The 16,344-nt window shown below is 42.2% G+C and overlaps 1 protein-coding gene across 4 annotated transcripts in view; it reads right to left on the minus strand.

Annotated features, from left to right (window-relative positions):
• The window catches only part of LOC110005463 (neural cell adhesion molecule 2-like), a 274,694-nt gene that overhangs the window by 48,826 nt on the left and 209,524 nt on the right, over positions 1-16,344 (minus strand). For all 4 annotated transcript variants that reach the window (XM_065951921.1, XM_065951922.1, XM_065951920.1 and 1 more), the window contains exon 8: positions 9,018-9,163. In XM_065951921.1, the coding sequence (XP_065807993.1) occupies positions 9,018-9,163 (146 nt within the window). The remainder of the gene's footprint in view (positions 1-9,017; positions 9,164-16,344) is intronic.

Consider the following 16,344-nt stretch of genomic DNA (forward strand, 5'->3'; position numbering starts at 1 on the left):
ATCAATTTGAAGCAATGGGTCAATTACAGCAGACGAGGCGATCATTCCAGTAATCGACGTTCACTCGTAATGAGAAAAAGAAACACCCGAGGAGCATCTTTGTTGCAGACACGTTCACAGACTGCAGCTTTGAAGATAACCTCTGTGACCCGGAGAAACCGCCTGATAGAGCTGCTCCTGATGCGTTCCAGTGCAAGGACACTGTTAACAGGGGTTTCTGTAGTGAAGGTTAACACTGTTCTTTAACCTTTTTCATTATAAAATATTACAATGATTTGTTTGCTATCATGTCCATGAGTGTAAAACCTGCCATCCAACCATTTTTCTCTTCCTGTAAAACATTTCAAATTGTTGATGAGTCATCCTGCACTAAAGGGCGTTTACTTGAATTCAGATTCAGAGTTTTTATTGTCCCACAAGGGAAATCTGTGTTTGCAACAGGAGCACACAGAAGACAAGAAACACAAGGACAACATCCTCCATAAAACATAAACCATAAAACCAAAAAATAATAGTAATAAATCAATGAAATGAAAAAATAAAAATAAATAAAAATAAAAATAGAAATAAAAATAAAAATAAAAATAAAAATAAAAATAAAAATAAAAATAAATAAAAATAAATAAAAATAAAAATAAAAATAAAAATAAAAATAAAAATAAAAATAACGCAACATAATCAGTCAAGAGCCCGTACCAGAATGGAAATTCAAGTTAATTAAAGTGCAAAGTGGAGGTGTGCAAATGTGAAATTCAAGTGCAAAAAGAGCAACAAATAGCTAATTGTTGTTTAACATATTGATTGCACTTAGTAAAAATGAGACCCTGCAGTCTTTTAGTCTTCCTCACAGGAGCTCTAAAAAGACAACCTGAGGGTCAAGGTCAAACTCACTGTGAAGTGGGTGATTTTCACCAACTTAAATGCTCCATCGAAAAGCGAGCGATCCAATCAAGTTCTTCCAAACATTGTGTCCCGCCTTCTGTCCTGTGATTGGTTCTTTCCCGTTTCAGTTGGCGAAATGTCCCAACAAAGTAAGTTAGAGTCTAATAATGAAAAGAAAACCTATAAGCTATCTCTACATGAAAACATAAAGACTAACTTATCGTATCATCAGTAGTAGTAGATTCAATCCAGAAAAAAAAGAATCTAAATTCATGTAAATATACACAGACATATTTATAGAAATGTGTGATATAGAAGTTGACTGGCTCTGCAGGGAAAGCAGCAGCATGAATGGGACACACAGATTGATTTGAGTTCATCTTATTATTCATAGAGTCTGAGAGCGCTGTGAGGTCTTTTCAACATAAGTACCCATCAAACAGCACATGGCATACATTATGCTATCTATCCATCCCTGCCTCTGGAAGTCTTTGTGAACAGAAAGTCATGACTATCAAACGTAGCAGCAGCATATCACGAGAGCGCTATCACTGCTAATAACATGGAAATGGACCTGCTCGTATCACAGTGAAAAGATCCTACAACGAGGAGAGTGCTGACTCAGATATGTTTTATGAACACCATCAGGATGTTTTAAAAGACGGGGCACTGCACAGAAGCTTTTTTTTTATTGTAAAGACAATAAGGAGTGTAAGACCTTTTTTAGTAATCGAACGAGCTTTTTTCTTTATTGTCGCCCGCTAATTAGAAAATGAAGTGAACGTAGACAAACAGCTTTCATAGAGCAAAACAAGAGAACAGACTTTATTTAGCTCCAGGGCTCAGAGCTAATGTAGAACAGCACTCGAATTACTGAGTTTGAGTTTGTTCCTAATAAAAGGGATTAAATTATAAATGCACAGAGTAAAGCTGTTGAACTATTGGAAAGCCCCACAATGCACTTGGGGGGGGGGGGGGGGGGGTTGTTGTTGCAAACAGAAAGATTCTGTTGCATCTCTGGTTAGCTTTCTCCATGTGACTTAGTTCTGTAATAAACAAAGAAGAACATTAGATATTGAGACAGAATCTTTTTTGAACAAGGCAGTAAAAAAAACCTTTGCTTGGACTTTGCAGCCGGTCTCAGGTGAACTCTTGAGGAGCTGCAGTTTTTTCGCACTTCAACATTGCCTCCATTTTTTTCAACCCCAGAGGCTGCCGCTTGATTGTACTCCAGTATTTTCTTATTTCTGTTTATAGATTGTGACAATGTGGCAGAAATCTGAAGCCTCAACTTCTGTTAAACGTCACCGAGCTTCATCGAGTTCTGACATATTCACTGATATCGAGGCTATTCTCTTCCCTGGTCTGTTTCTGAGAGATAAGGACAACAAGACCACCCCAAAGTGTGCCACTCCCCTGTTAGCTTAGCATAGCATAACATAAAGACTGTAAACAGGGGTAAAAGCCACCCTAGCTTTTCCTATAGAGAGAGAAACCACTGCCAATACCTCGAGGCTTCGCTTAATAAATCATTGTTTCTAGTTTTGTAAAGAATTTTAGATTCTTGTTTTCACCTTGAGGTTGCCAGGCAACGCACCAAGACTCAATGGAAGTCACAGCTCCAAGCGGAGAGAAACAGTGTGACACACAGCGACACTAACTGTGAGAAAATGAAAACAAACAGAAGGTTTGGAGCTGATGGCAGCAGAATGAGAAAGGTCACAAAACAACCCGCAAACATACTCATCAGATACGCACAATATCCTCATTTTAGCAACTTTGTTTTCATATTAAAGAGCATCTATGTAGTATGCATCCATGAGTTTGAGGATGTTTAGGGTGCCTCTGGGTCCTGAATATTACAGATCAATGAAAAGAAAACACAATCTGCTGATGGCGTTGGCTAATCTGTGATCAGATCTCTGTGGAAACATCATGGACAGGTGACAGATCCATAAATATGTAAATCGTTTACTGGACACTGGATACATTCAATCAATGCATAGAGACATTCCTAACTTTGAAGTAGTTGTCAGTCATACTCTACATATTCTGCACCTCTCCCGTTGGAAATCAATGCACATGCAGCCCCTTTAATGCCCTCCTGTCACCTCCTCCTGCTTACACTCATTACCAGTCTAAGCCTCATAAGCCTCGCCGCGAGGAGCCCTCGTCTGAATCACGCTCTCTTTACGTTGTCACTCATAGACTGCTTCAGCATTATCCTGCGTTAGAATTGCTTATCTCTGCTCTTATCGTTCGCAGCAGCTTCGGCCAATGAGGTGAGGCGAGCGTTTTAAAGGCTGCGTTCTGCTGCACGCTGCAGGCTGGAGGTCAATGGGATGGGGAGGAGCGCGCTGAATGGGAATGTTGAGGAATGGGAGGATGCGAAGAAGAGGAGGAAATCTTCCAGGAGGGAGCTTCTGAGTCAGGAAATTACTCGCTAACACCCCGCCCTCCCCCCCTCTCCCCCCCGCCCCTCCCCCCGCCCTCCCCCCCACCCCCCGCTCTCCCTCCTCTTTTCCAACTGACAGGGTCTGACTAGAGACGAACTCAGGCCCTAAAGCGCAGCCTGTTTGATATGCAGCTCAGTCCGGCGACAAGGCAAGCGGCCAGAACACAAAAAGCAGCGCACGTTTCTTCAGCTGCATCCTCACACACACACACACACACACACACACACACACAGATACTGTAAACACACAGCATGACAGCAGAGAGATAAAGGAGACGACACGGCAAAGAAACGCAGGAAGTTGATGGAATCGAGGAACTGCAGGAGATGGAGGGAGACGCAGAAATATGAAATCCGATCCTGATCAATACGACCTCCAAAACTAAAAACATGTGTGTTTCTGAGCAACATCATGAAGCTGAATCTCAAATACAATCTCTTAGAGGGGATTATGGACACTCCCACGGTGTTATTTCAGTTCAAATGCTGCAGAGTTTTCAGATATTAAAAATGTCAGCTGGAAATGTCAGCCAGAAACACACTGCAGGCCGACAGCGGCGGAATATGTGGAGTTCATATTTGCACCACTTTAATAATTACTGTACCACTGTCATCCTCCTGACAACAACAAAATGACATTTAATAACTGCTTTCTGCTTCCAGGAAACACAGGGCCAAACAAGGGGGCTTCACACAGGAAGCAACATCCTCAGCTAAACATCACTATTATCTGTTTGAGCAGACAGAGGGGCTTCTGAGAGCACACATCCGAAAAGAGAAAGGTTGACAGCTTTTTTTTCTCAATTAAACACAACAGGAACATTTACAGGAAGTGAGAATATTTCAGTTCATCATTAAAGATATAAAAAATGCATTTTACTGGTTTATAATGCAGCGTTTCATATTTCATTTCAGCATTATCTGAGTGTTTTTACATCTTAATAACCGTATTCTCTCTTCCTGTAAAAAGTTTTTTAAATGCCTGATGACTCATCCTGCAGTCAGGGGCCTTTACTGAATGAATGGATTTTATTTTATTATTGTGTCATGCATGCATTATCATGAGACACCAATATAAACACACAAACAGACCAAAAACCAAACTAGATGCCAAACAATACTAACAATATATTGGTGTGTCCCGGGAAGTGCAGCTTCTCTTCTACCATGCAGGAGTAGAGAGCCTCCTACGATATGGTATCTCTGCAGTCAAAGGCCCAAATCAACAGACTCACAAAGACATGAAAATCATGGGAGTTCATCAACACCCCAGACCTCCAAGACATCTTTCAACAAACCATAATCAGACAGGCACAAAAAAATGATCTCAGATGTTCTTCACCCTGAGTACCAGCTCCTCCCCTCAGGCCGATGATACAGAGTACCCCGAGGGAGGAACAACCGCTTCAGAAATACTTTTGCTCCCTTGTCCATCAAAGCCCTCAACAGTACCTAATGTGTAATGTGTGTGTATACATGTGCATGTATGAGGGGGTGTGAGTGTGTGTGAAGATGTGTAGATGTACCTGCACTGTTATCACTTTTCATAACTATTACATATTTATGGTTTATTAATTCACTTGTATGGAATTTAATGATTATTTAACTGACATGTTTTACCGACGAATGAATGTATTTGTTATTTTTTGCTACTGCATCAGAGAAGTCAAGAGAAATTTCATACTGGGACAATAAAGTTAATCTTAATAAACCATCCTGGTGTTTCCTCCAGGCTTCAGTGACAAAAGAGGCCAACTTATAAACACTGAAAGTAAACAAACACTCCATCCTGACATCGTCATTACTCCAAAACACTTGAGGGTCTCGAGCAAACATTTCATCAAAAAGAGGTTCTCTCAGTTCCTCACAAAAGGGACAATACAAAAGAAAATGAGATTCACTCTCCACTTAAATCACAAAGTTCACAAACTCTCTGTTCCTCTGGGACATTTTGAAATCTGTCAACTTCAAGTGCCAAGGGAAGGATTCCTGTCCTTAACTGAGCAATCAAAGATCTTGGATTTCTTGGTAAGTTTGCTTTAACATCTAATTCAGTGTCATAATTATGCTTTATTTGGACATATGTTCGTAATTTAGGTTTTAACAATATTTCATTTCAACATTTTTCATTGAATACAACAAGTAACTTTTTTGTAATCTTATTTACACTGCATGATAATGTGCTGACCAATTAGAAAGCTTCTCTCGTGTGATTGGATGGTTCTTACCTGAGATACTCTCAATGTAGATTTCTAATACTTCATGTTCTGAGTCATGAGTGACACAGATGGAGGACTTCTGGGTATTTGAGTTTCAGCGGTTTAAAGTTATTGAATCACAGACAGTCAGTCTTCTGAGCTGTGAAAAAGCACAGACTTCTTCTTCAGCTGTGGGTGTTTTGCATGAATAGCACAGATGCTACGGTTGCTAACCTTGCTCGCGGTTGAAACAATACGGGAGGAGAGAAACTAAACCCCTGCCTCAGTTCATAATTAAATTCCAGGAACTGCATCCCATTACGTTCTCTTACAGAGGGGTCAAGGTGTTAGTGGGTAAAGAATGAGAAGAATGGAGGCAGCATTATGCAGAGAGTGGAACCAAACCCCTTTCAAGCCTCCAGACCAGAGAGAGAGAGAGAGAGAGAGAGAGAGAGAGAGAGAGAGAGAGAGACAGAGAGAGAGACAGAGACAGAGAGAGAGAGAGACAGAGACAGAGAGAGAGAGAGAGAGAGAGAGAGAGAGAGAGAGAGAGAGAGACACAGAGAGAGACAGAGAGAGAGACAGAGAGAGAGAGACAGAGAGAGGGAGAGAGAGAGAGAGAGAGAGAGAGAGAGAGAGAGAGAGAGAGAGAGAGAGAGAGAGAGAGATACAGAGAGAGAGAGAGAGACAGAGAGAGAGAGAGAGAGAGACAGAGAGACAGAGACAGAGAGAGGGAGAGAGAGAGAGAGAGAGAGAGAGAGAGAGACAGAGACAGAGAGAGAGAGAGAGAGAGAGAGAGAGAGAGAGAGAGAGAGAGAGAGAGAGACAGAGACAGAGAGAGAGAGAGAGAGAGAGAGAGAGAGAGAGAGACAGAGACAGAGACAGAGACAGAGAGAGAGAGAGAGAGAGAGAGAGAGAGAGAGAGAGAGAGAGAGACAGAGACAGAGAGAGAGAGAGAGAGAGAGAGAGAGACAGAGACAGAGAGAGAGAGAGAGAGAGAGACAGAGACAGAGAGAGAGAGAGAGAGAGAGAGAGAGACAGAGAGAGAGAGAGACAGAGACAGAGAGAGAGAGAGAGAGAGAGAGAGAGAGAGAGAGAGAGACGAGACAGAGAGAGAGAGAGAGAGAGAGAGAGAGACAGAGACAGAGACAGAGAGAGAGGGAGAGAGAGAGAGAGGAGTGGATATGCAGATTGGAGAGTAAATTGAGAGAGGAACATCCGGCCTTAAACCCAAACGACTGAGTCCATCCATCACTCCCGCGCTGCTCGAGCCGTGTTTGTCTTTGCGTATGTGTTGGTTTGCACGACGCATTTCCATAATTGCATTTGCTGCGGGAAGAGAAGCACTTACTCTCATTTTCGGCTGTGATTTATCAACCCGAGCGATTCGAGCCAATGCACACATTCATTTATCTCGACGGTGACCTTTTTTTCCCCGAGCATATGAGCGGCTGCCATCTTTGTTTTCTTCCCTTCTAACGGCTTTCTGTGTGAAGCCCCCCCGTTCGCCTTGAAAGCCGTGATAGAGCTGTGCTGGATGTTGACGGCAGCTCCTTCTAGACTAATTACTTTTCAGAGAGAACGCGTCTGCAGCTCGCTCGCTTTCTCAGTTGTGTTGCTGTTTTCTTTTTTTGGTTTTGTGGACAAAGTGAATAATGACCGCTGAGGATCTTTTCAATTCATGACGCTGGATCACATCACGCTGCGGAGTCAAAGCGCTGATGAAAAGCATCAACATTTGAACCGAAAACTTCAAGGTCAACTTCTAACTCTTTGTGCAAAGAGCCAATCAAAACACACACGTGCTGATTTCCCTTGAGAGGAAAATCTCAACAAAGTAAGAGATTGAAACAACAAGGTGAATGTGCATGGGTCGTTTGCAATAACAAATATTTGAGGCTTCTATAAGAAGATCTATTCATCAAATCAAGGATGTAAATATCATCAGAATCTGCCTTCACACAGAGGCCAGCCCGCCTGCAATTAATATCTCCTTTCACAGCACGTCATGATTGGCAGATGGGAAAGATTATGTCTCCTTTTATTAGTACGAGGACATACACAAGCACTCATCTGATTCTTTAAGTGCCATCTCCAATGAGCACAGTCGGTTTTTAATGGACATAAATGACAACAGAGAGGATTTGATGGTCGCTATGGCAACCAAAACGTTGCAAAGGAACATCATCTCACATTGCTTCTGTTGAGTGTGACAACTTTGAGGCTCCAGTTCAACGACTTCAATCTAATCTGTAAAGTTAGGAACACCTTTCATTATTATTATTAACCTCTGAGATGATGTAGGAAACATCCAGGATACAAGAAGTATAATTTAAGTAGCTGCCAATAAACAGGAAGGAGGACAATCGAATATGAACCCTAATAAATATCAACTGTCATTATTTAACCCTGTCTTTGAATATATGCCAACACACTGCTGCTTTATCCCAGCTTTAATCTATTTTCAAATGAAGGATGTATGGAGCTCAGAAAAGCACACTTCACATCTTTTCCCTTTTTTATTTTTTTTGGCTGGACTCAGATCTTTAAATACCTTTAATATAATCTCCTGGTCCTCTGCTGTGTAGACGAACATCACAGATCACACGGTTAAAGGTTTAACTCAACATAGGAAACAGTTCTTGACACACTGGCTTGACTTCAGTTTCCTGTGCCCTCCCTCTCTCTCTCTCTCTCTAAAAAAACCCCAAAAGAATCTTAAAGAGACAGTGGAGGTTGTTGCTGCAGTTTCTCCCCTCGTCTGAAAGCGACTGACCAAAGCAACCAGCCGAGTGATCTTCTGGCTCCAGACGCCAACCACTTTAAATTATTCATTTTATCAACTCGGCCGGCCACAAGTTGAATCTGTATCGAGTTCAGAGCAAACACAGGGAAACAGGCGAGGGAGTCCAAAAAGGGGAGCAGGCACCAAATGAGATCTAAAAAAAACACAGCAAGGTCCATGTTGTGTTCAACACTTCATGTGAAGACACAGAGGAGGAGGTGAGGCAGAGCAGGACCAGGTGGGGACAGCCGAGGAATGAAACAGAATGATTTCAACGTCGGCGGTATACTCCAAGTAAAAAAAAAATAGTTTTCCATCTCATTCATTTCATCTGCAGAACCAAAAACTCAAAAAGTGCAAGTCATGTTTTGACAAAGAGCTGCGAGATTTTAATGACGGCACATTAGGGAAGTTGTGACAGTAATTTCATGATGATGTCACACAGGACGAGTGCCTTATTACATTTTCAGACTTTTTCCATTCAAATTAAAGGAGGACATTGCATGTTTTTGATTTGCATGTTCTCCCTCGTCGTGCTCTGCTGATGCTGTGCGAGTAACGTCCTATGTGCACAAACTTACAGCTCAAACCTCTGCTGTATAATGATGCACGCACGCACGCACACACGCACGCACGCACGCACGCAGCACACACACACACACACACACAGCCAGATGGACTTGTTGGCAGTGTCTACCTTGTCTCCGTCCACGAAGGTCTGCCCGTCGCTGGCTCTCCTCCAGGAGATGTCGGGCAGAGGCTCGCCGTCAGCCACGCAGGAGATCATGGCGGCGCTGCCCTCCACGGCTGTCACGTTCTTCAGCTGGGTGATGTGGGGCTGGACTGGAGACGAGAGAGAGAGGGGGAGAGGGAATGAGAGGAAAAGTAAGGTAAGTGCACAAAAAAAAAGAAAGAAAGAAAGAAAGAGGGGGAAAGGTTTGAGGGAGAAGAGAATCTGATGAATCCTTTTCCACGGGGTGTAAATACAGAGCTGAGGCATGACTCTGCTTCTGACAGTCCAGATCATTTTACACCACACTCACTCTCTGCCAGATTTTTTTTGCTGTTGATTCCCCGGCATAGATGACAACACAAAAAACTGTCTTTACTAAAAGTTTTAAAGCACCAAAAAACATCAAAACTCTCCTTCAGTGCCTTTTTTTTTCGTTTGAAGTAAATATAGATTTTGTCTGCCTCTCCAGCGCGCCGTGAAGCGCTTTGGACGCCGAGCGAGCGAGCACCTCGATAAGTGCCGCAAAGCTCGCTGTTTGAGGGGAGGGCGCTCCTGCTCGCCTCTTTTCTGATAAGCGAAATCCTGAAACGCCAAGCATGTCGAGGGCACCGAGCATGTCACATGAATCATGGATTGCTTTCTTGCAAAGTAGCACAGCAGAAAATCCAAAAAGGAAAAAGGGAAGTGAATGGAAAGAAATAGTGACTACTGTACTGAAGGCTTTTAACACCACCCATGGGGGGATGTGAGGAGCGGTTGGCAATTTCACATGGCTTCGACCTGCAGGGTGGAGGAGCACTCGAGGGGGATTTTGGGGGGCTGGTCAAAACATGAAGGTCACACAAACATACAAACAGGCGCTCACACAGGAGCTCCAGTGAATAGATCAACGTTCTAAAAATAGAGCGTTAAGTAACTCCTCTTTTAAAAACCTGTACTTTCAACTTTAACCATCAGGTCTCTTGTTTATGAGAACACTTGACACTTTAAGAGTTCAAGTCAGGGGTCGGTGGCAAGCTGCAGAAAGATTGCCATGCCAAGAAAAAGGTGCTCTGTATGTGTGAGATAACACACACATGTGCAGTATGTTCTGTCAACAACACAAAGCACATTCACAGCTCACAGATCAAACTGTGTGGAGCACTGAGAGCGGTCTGATTGGCTCTCTCCACCGTCACCTTATCTGCAGCCGCTGTGCTCCTGATGCCCTTCATCATGCAAATACTAAAATGGAATGTGTCTCGTTTATCAAGCGCGCTGCAAAAAAAAAAAACACTCTGCAGGGAACATTATTAATAACGCATTATCACAAACATTTCTACTCCAGATGAGAAAAGAAGTCAGAGGCGTTTGTGCAGAAAGATGAAAATCCAGAATGAATCTGACCTTCCATGTTTTTGGAGTATTTTAACTTGGTGGAGTTTGTAAATGTAGCTCCAGTGGGTTTCTCTTGAACTCACTTTAATCAAAAAACATGATTTTTTTTTTCCTCACTCTGCCGTTTGTTAATAACTATAATTACACTTCATTATATTAATGATAGCTATTGTAATGATTAGACTTGTAAATGTGGCTACCTCATGTTGTCACTCCTGACACTTGATGCATAAAAAAGTCGCAGTAACGGTGTCAGCGTCGGAGCAGAAGTGACATGATGACGGAGCTTTCTGACCATTAAAGACTTTTGGTACAGTGTCCCATACTAGACAAAAAGAGAGTACATGTAAAGTTGGATTTTAAAGAGGCACTTTGGAGATTTGGCGGTGAAATTTGAAAGTTGGAGAAGTGAAACAATTCTCTGCTATATTTTCTGAACTGAAATCACAAACTTCACTCCAAGAAAAACAGATCCCTGGAGCAATGTTAAGAGCTTAAAAGCGACCAGGAGAGTTACACTTTCACTGTTGCGGACCCCCCTCCATAACTCCTTGCGTGTCATTTTATCTTCAAACAGCGTTCCAGTGACCAGACTTTCCTCTGAGGACAGTTTGTGTTTAGAGTTATGAACATATACCACATAATCTGTACACTTCTCCAACTTTTAAAAACAACATAGTGCACCTTTAATGCAGGAAAAAAGCCCCAAAAATGGTCTCTATTACAGCCTTTGTTCTCCTCGTTGTATTTGACTGTAGAGAAAGCTCTCATCCCGCCCGCTGACAGGTATCAGAAAACAAGATATGATGCCGACTGTATCTGATAAGTGTGTGTATTTGTTGTTTCAGCCGTACGCATCCACAAAGTAAATGTCAGCATAGATTCTCTGCTGTCATGCTTGATGCCTCGTGTAACTCTGCACAGTGTGGTGGGTTTAACACCAAAAATCCACAGCCAGATGCCTTTCCATTATATATCCTTCATCACTCTAGGAGGGTTTTTTATTGTAATGCTGTCTTGTCTCATTCTGCTAACATTCCCCTCTAAGAGCAGTGAACGGGGGATTGTGTGTCAACCAAAATAAAAACAGGAGATGAGAACATTGCGATGATGTGTTCAGCCAACTTGTTTTAAATTATGAAAAAAAAAAAGCCATTAGAGAGGATTCTGTATTTCACACAGCGCTGACAGCGAATCAAAAACGATGCAAGTTGAGGCCGACTGCGGAGGACTCAGAGGCTTCAGCTGTGATGAGTTTCTTCTTCTTCTTCTGCTGAGAAATGGAGGACGTGAGGAAGAGACACGTTGTTCTTTTAGCCTGACACATTCACGGCTCTAAAACGCTCGTTGTATTTTTTAAATTGTTTCCAAAGAGAAGAGGAGGTTTGTAGAGGTGATGAATGATTAAAGGCATGCTAAGGTTAAGAGTCGACAGCCATGGAGGCTAATGGAGCTGCTAGCAGACGATGTTATCAAGTTTCATTCAACAGTTTCTGCTTTAGAAAATGATTCTGAGTTTGAGGCAAAATCCTCTTTTTTATTTTGAACCATTTTGTAAGATAAGAAATGTCGTGGGGGGGGTGTGTCGCCTTTTTTCAACTTTTTCGTAAGGGGGTGTGTCGTCTTTCTTCAACTTTTCCGTAAGGGGGGGGTGTGTCGTCTTTTTTCAACTTTTTCAACTTTTTCGTAAGGGGGGGGGTGTGTCGTCTTTTTTCAACTTTTTCAACTTTTTCGTAAGGGGGGGTGTGTCGTCTTTTTTCAACTTTTTCAACTTTTTCGTAAGGGGGGGTGTGTCGTCTTTTTTCAACTTTTTCAACTTTTTCGTAAGGGGGGGGTGTGTCGTCTTTTTTCAACTTTTTCGTAAGGGGGGGTGTGTCGTCTATTTTCAACTTTTTCGTAAGGGGGGGTGTGTCGTCTATTTTCAACTTTTTCAACTTTTTCGTAAGGGGGGGTGTGTCGTCTTTTTTCAACTTTTTCGTAAGAGGGGGTGTGTCGTCTATTTTCAACTTTTTCGTAAGGGGGGGTGTGTCGTCTATTTTCAACTTTTTCGTAAGGGGGGGTGTGTCGTCTATTTTCAACTTTTTCGTAAGGGGGGGTGTGTCGTCTTTTTTCAACTTTTTCGTAAGGGGGGGTGTGTCGTCTTTTTTCAACTTTTTCGTAAGGGGGGGTGTGTCGTCTATTTTCAACTTTTTCGTAAGGGGGGGTGTGTCGTCTTTTTTCAACTTTTTCGTAAGGGGGGGTGTGTCGTCTTTTTTCAACTTTTTCGTAAGGGGGGGTGTGTCGTCTTTTTTCAACTTTTTCGTAATGGGGGTGTGTCGTCTTTTTTCAACTTTTTCAACTTTTTCGTAAGGGGGGGTGTGTCGTCTTTTTTCAACTTTTTCGTAAGGGGGGGTGTGTCGTCTTTTTTCAACTTTTTCAACTTTTTCGTAAGGGGGGGTGTGTCGTCTTTTTTCAACTTTTTCAACTTTTTCGTAAGGGGGGGTGTGTCGTCTTTTTTCAACTTTTTTATAAGGGGGGGGTGTGTCGTCTATTTTCAACTTTTTCGTAAGGGGGGGTGTGTCGTCTTTTTTCAACTTTTTTATAAGGGGGGGTGTGTCGTCTATTTTCAACTTTTTCGTAAGGGGGGGTGTGTCGTCTTTTTTCAACTTTTTCAACTTTTTCGTAAGGGGGGGGTGTGTCGTCTTTTTTCAACTTTTTTATAAGGGGGGGTGTGTCGTCTATTTTCAACTTTTTCGTAAGGGGGGGGTGTGTCGTCTATTTTCAACTTTTTCGTAAGGGGGGGGTGTGTCGTCTTTTTTCAACTTTTTCAACTTTTTCGTAAGGGGGGGTGTGTCGTCTTTTTTCAACTTTTTCGTAAGGGGGGGTGTGTCGTCTTTTTTCAACTTTTTCGCAAGGGGGGGTGTGTCGTCTATTTTCAACTTTTTCGTAAGGGGGGGTGTGTCGTCTATTTTCAACTTTTTCGTAAGGGGGGGGTGTGTCGTCTATTTTCAACTTTTTCGTAAGGGGGGGGTGTGTCGTCTTTTTTCAACTTTTTCAACTTTTTCGTAAGGGGGGGTGTGTCGTCTATTTTCAACTTTTTCGTAAGGGGGGGTGTGTCGTCTATTTTCAACTTTTTTATAAGGGGGGGTGTGTCGTCTATTTTCAACTTTTTCGTAAGGGGGGGTGTGTCGTCTTTTTTCAACTTTTTCGTAAGGGGGGGGTGTGTCGTCTATTTTCAACTTTTTCGTAAGGGGGGGTGTGTCGTCTTTTTTCAACTTTTTCAACTTTTTCGTAAGGGGGGGGTGTGTCGTCTTTTTTCAACTTTTTTATAAGGGGGGGTGTGTCGTCTATTTTCAACTTTTTCGTAAGGGGGGGGTGTGTCGTCTATTTTCAACTTTTTCGTAAGGGGGGGGTGTGTCGTCTTTTTTCAACTTTTTCAACTTTTTCGTAAGGGGGGGTGTGTCGTCTTTTTTCAACTTTTTCGTAAGGGGGGGTGTGTCGTCTTTTTTCAACTTTTTCGCAAGGGGGGGTGTGTCGTCTATTTTCAACTTTTTCGTAAGGGGGGGTGTGTCGTCTATTTTCAACTTTTTCGTAAGGGGGGGGTGTGTCGTCTATTTTCAACTTTTTCGTAAGGGGGGGGTGTGTCGTCTTTTTTCAACTTTTTCAACTTTTTCGTAAGGGGGGGTGTGTCGTCTATTTTCAACTTTTTCGTAAGGGGGGGTGTGTCGTCTATTTTCAACTTTTTTATAAGGGGGGGTGTGTCGTCTATTTTCAACTTTTTCGTAAGGGGGGGTGTGTCGTCTTTTTTCAACTTTTTCGTAAGGGGGGGGTGTGTCGTCTATTTTCAACTTTTTCGTAAGGGGGGGTGTGTCGTCTTTTTTCAACTTTTTCGTAAGGGGGGGTGTGTCGTCTATTTTCAACTTTTTCGTAAGGGGGGGGTGTGTCGTCTATTTTCAACTTTTTCGTAAGGGGGGGGTGTGTCGTCTATTTTCAACTTTTTCGTAAGGGGGGGGTGTGTCGTCTATTTTCAACTTTTTCATAAGGGGGGGGTGTGTCGTCTTTATTCAACTTTTTCGTAAGGGGGGGGGTGTGTCGTCTTTTTTCAACTTTTTCATAATGGGGGGGTGTGTCGTCTTTATTCAACTTTTTCGTAAGGGGGGGTGTGTCGTCTATTTTCAACTTTTTCATAATGGGGGGGTGTGTCGTCTTTATTCAACTTTTTCGTAAGGGGGGGTGTGTCGTCTTTATTCAACTTTTTCGTAAGGGGGGGTGTGTCGTCTTTTTTCAACTTTTTCATAATGGGGGGGTGTGTCGTCTTTATTCAACTTTTTCGTAAGGGGGGGGTGTGTCGTCTTTATTCAACTTTTTCGTAAGGGGGGGGGGTGTGTCGTCTTTTTTCAACTTTTTCATAATGGGGGGGGTGTGTCGTCTTTATTCAACTTTTTCGTAAGGGGGGGTGTGTCGTCTTTATTCAACTTTTTCGTAAGGGGGGGGGGTGTGTCGTCTTTTTTCAACTTTTTCATAATGGGGGGGTGTGTCGTCTTTATTCAACTTTTTCGTAAGGGGGGGTGTGTCGTCTATTTTCAACTTTTTCATAATGGGGGGGTGTGTCGTCTTTATTCAACTTTTTCATAATGGGGGGGTGTGTCGTCTTTATTCAACTTTTTCGTAAGGGGGGGTGTGTCGTCTTTTTTCAACTTTTTCATAATGGGGGGGTGTGTCGTCTTTATTCAACTTTTTCGTAAGGGGGGGTGTGTCGTCTTTTTTCAACTTTTTCATAATGGGGGGGTGTGTCGTCTTTATTCAACTTTTTCGTAAGGGGGGGTGTGTCGTCTTTTTTCAACTTTTTCATAATGGGGGGGTGTGTCGTCTTTATTCAACTTTTTCGTAAGGGGGGGTGTGTCGTCTATTTTCAACTTTTTCGTAAGGGGGGGTGTGTCGTCTTTTTTCAACTTTTTCATAATGGGGGGGTGTGTCGTCTTTATTCAACTTTTTCGTAAGGGGGGGTGTGTCGTTTATTTTCAACTTTTTCGTAAGGGGGGGTGTGTCGTCTTTTTTCAACTTTTTCATAATGGGGGGGTGTGTCGTCTATTTTCAACTTTTTCGTAATGGGGGGGTGGATCGTCTATTTTCAACTTTTCCGTAATGGGGGGTGTTTCGGCTTCAAAAAAGCATTGTTGCGTTTAACAAAATGTGACCTCTGACAAAAAGGTGTTTTTTTTGTACGTTGTATTATTCTGGGTGTGGTTTCCATTTTTTATAGATTTCTTACATGATATTAAAATACACATCTGTTTTAAAGCTACACTGTTCAAATGAGGTTATGATTCCTGCTACATTAGCAGACTAATTAATGAAGAAATCTCGAGCAGAGTTTTATTTTTGACAAAACCTGATGGCCTTTGTGGTTTTGAGTTCCTGTGAATGTAACAATAAGTTTGTTTGGCACCCCCGGTGGACAAAGCAGTACCTTGTATCTGTTTGCTCATTTTGTCCCGTACATGTACGAGTAGTGTTTAATCAGTGGTGGAATGGATCACTCACTGTCAATGTGTTTCTGCAGCTCGCTTAAAAAGAGGAATAATCTTCATGCTCATGTTCTTGTTTGCTGTCGTCGCTCATAATGAATCTATAAATATAGTTACATAAGAGTTCCATAATCAGAGTTTTACTATGAAGGATTTTATGACTTTATGACTAGTGTTTTATTTTTTCTAAATGCAGAGCCCTATTTTCTGGAAACGGGGGTTAACTTATTCTTTTGGAAGCTATAATTGTTTTATTTTGTATTTTGGCTAATTAGCACAGCTAAGTACTTCTTTAGCTGGAGGGAAAGTAATGTTTTCTACACATGCTTGGTCACAGGATTAAAGATCAATTACGTTATTACAATGAATCCTCAGCGGGCTTTGAACGTCTGGACAGATTTTTCATA

This window comes from Labrus bergylta, chromosome 24, assembly GCF_963930695.1.
Source record: "Labrus bergylta chromosome 24, fLabBer1.1, whole genome shotgun sequence".
NCBI lineage: Eukaryota > Metazoa > Chordata > Actinopteri > Labriformes > Labridae > Labrus > Labrus bergylta.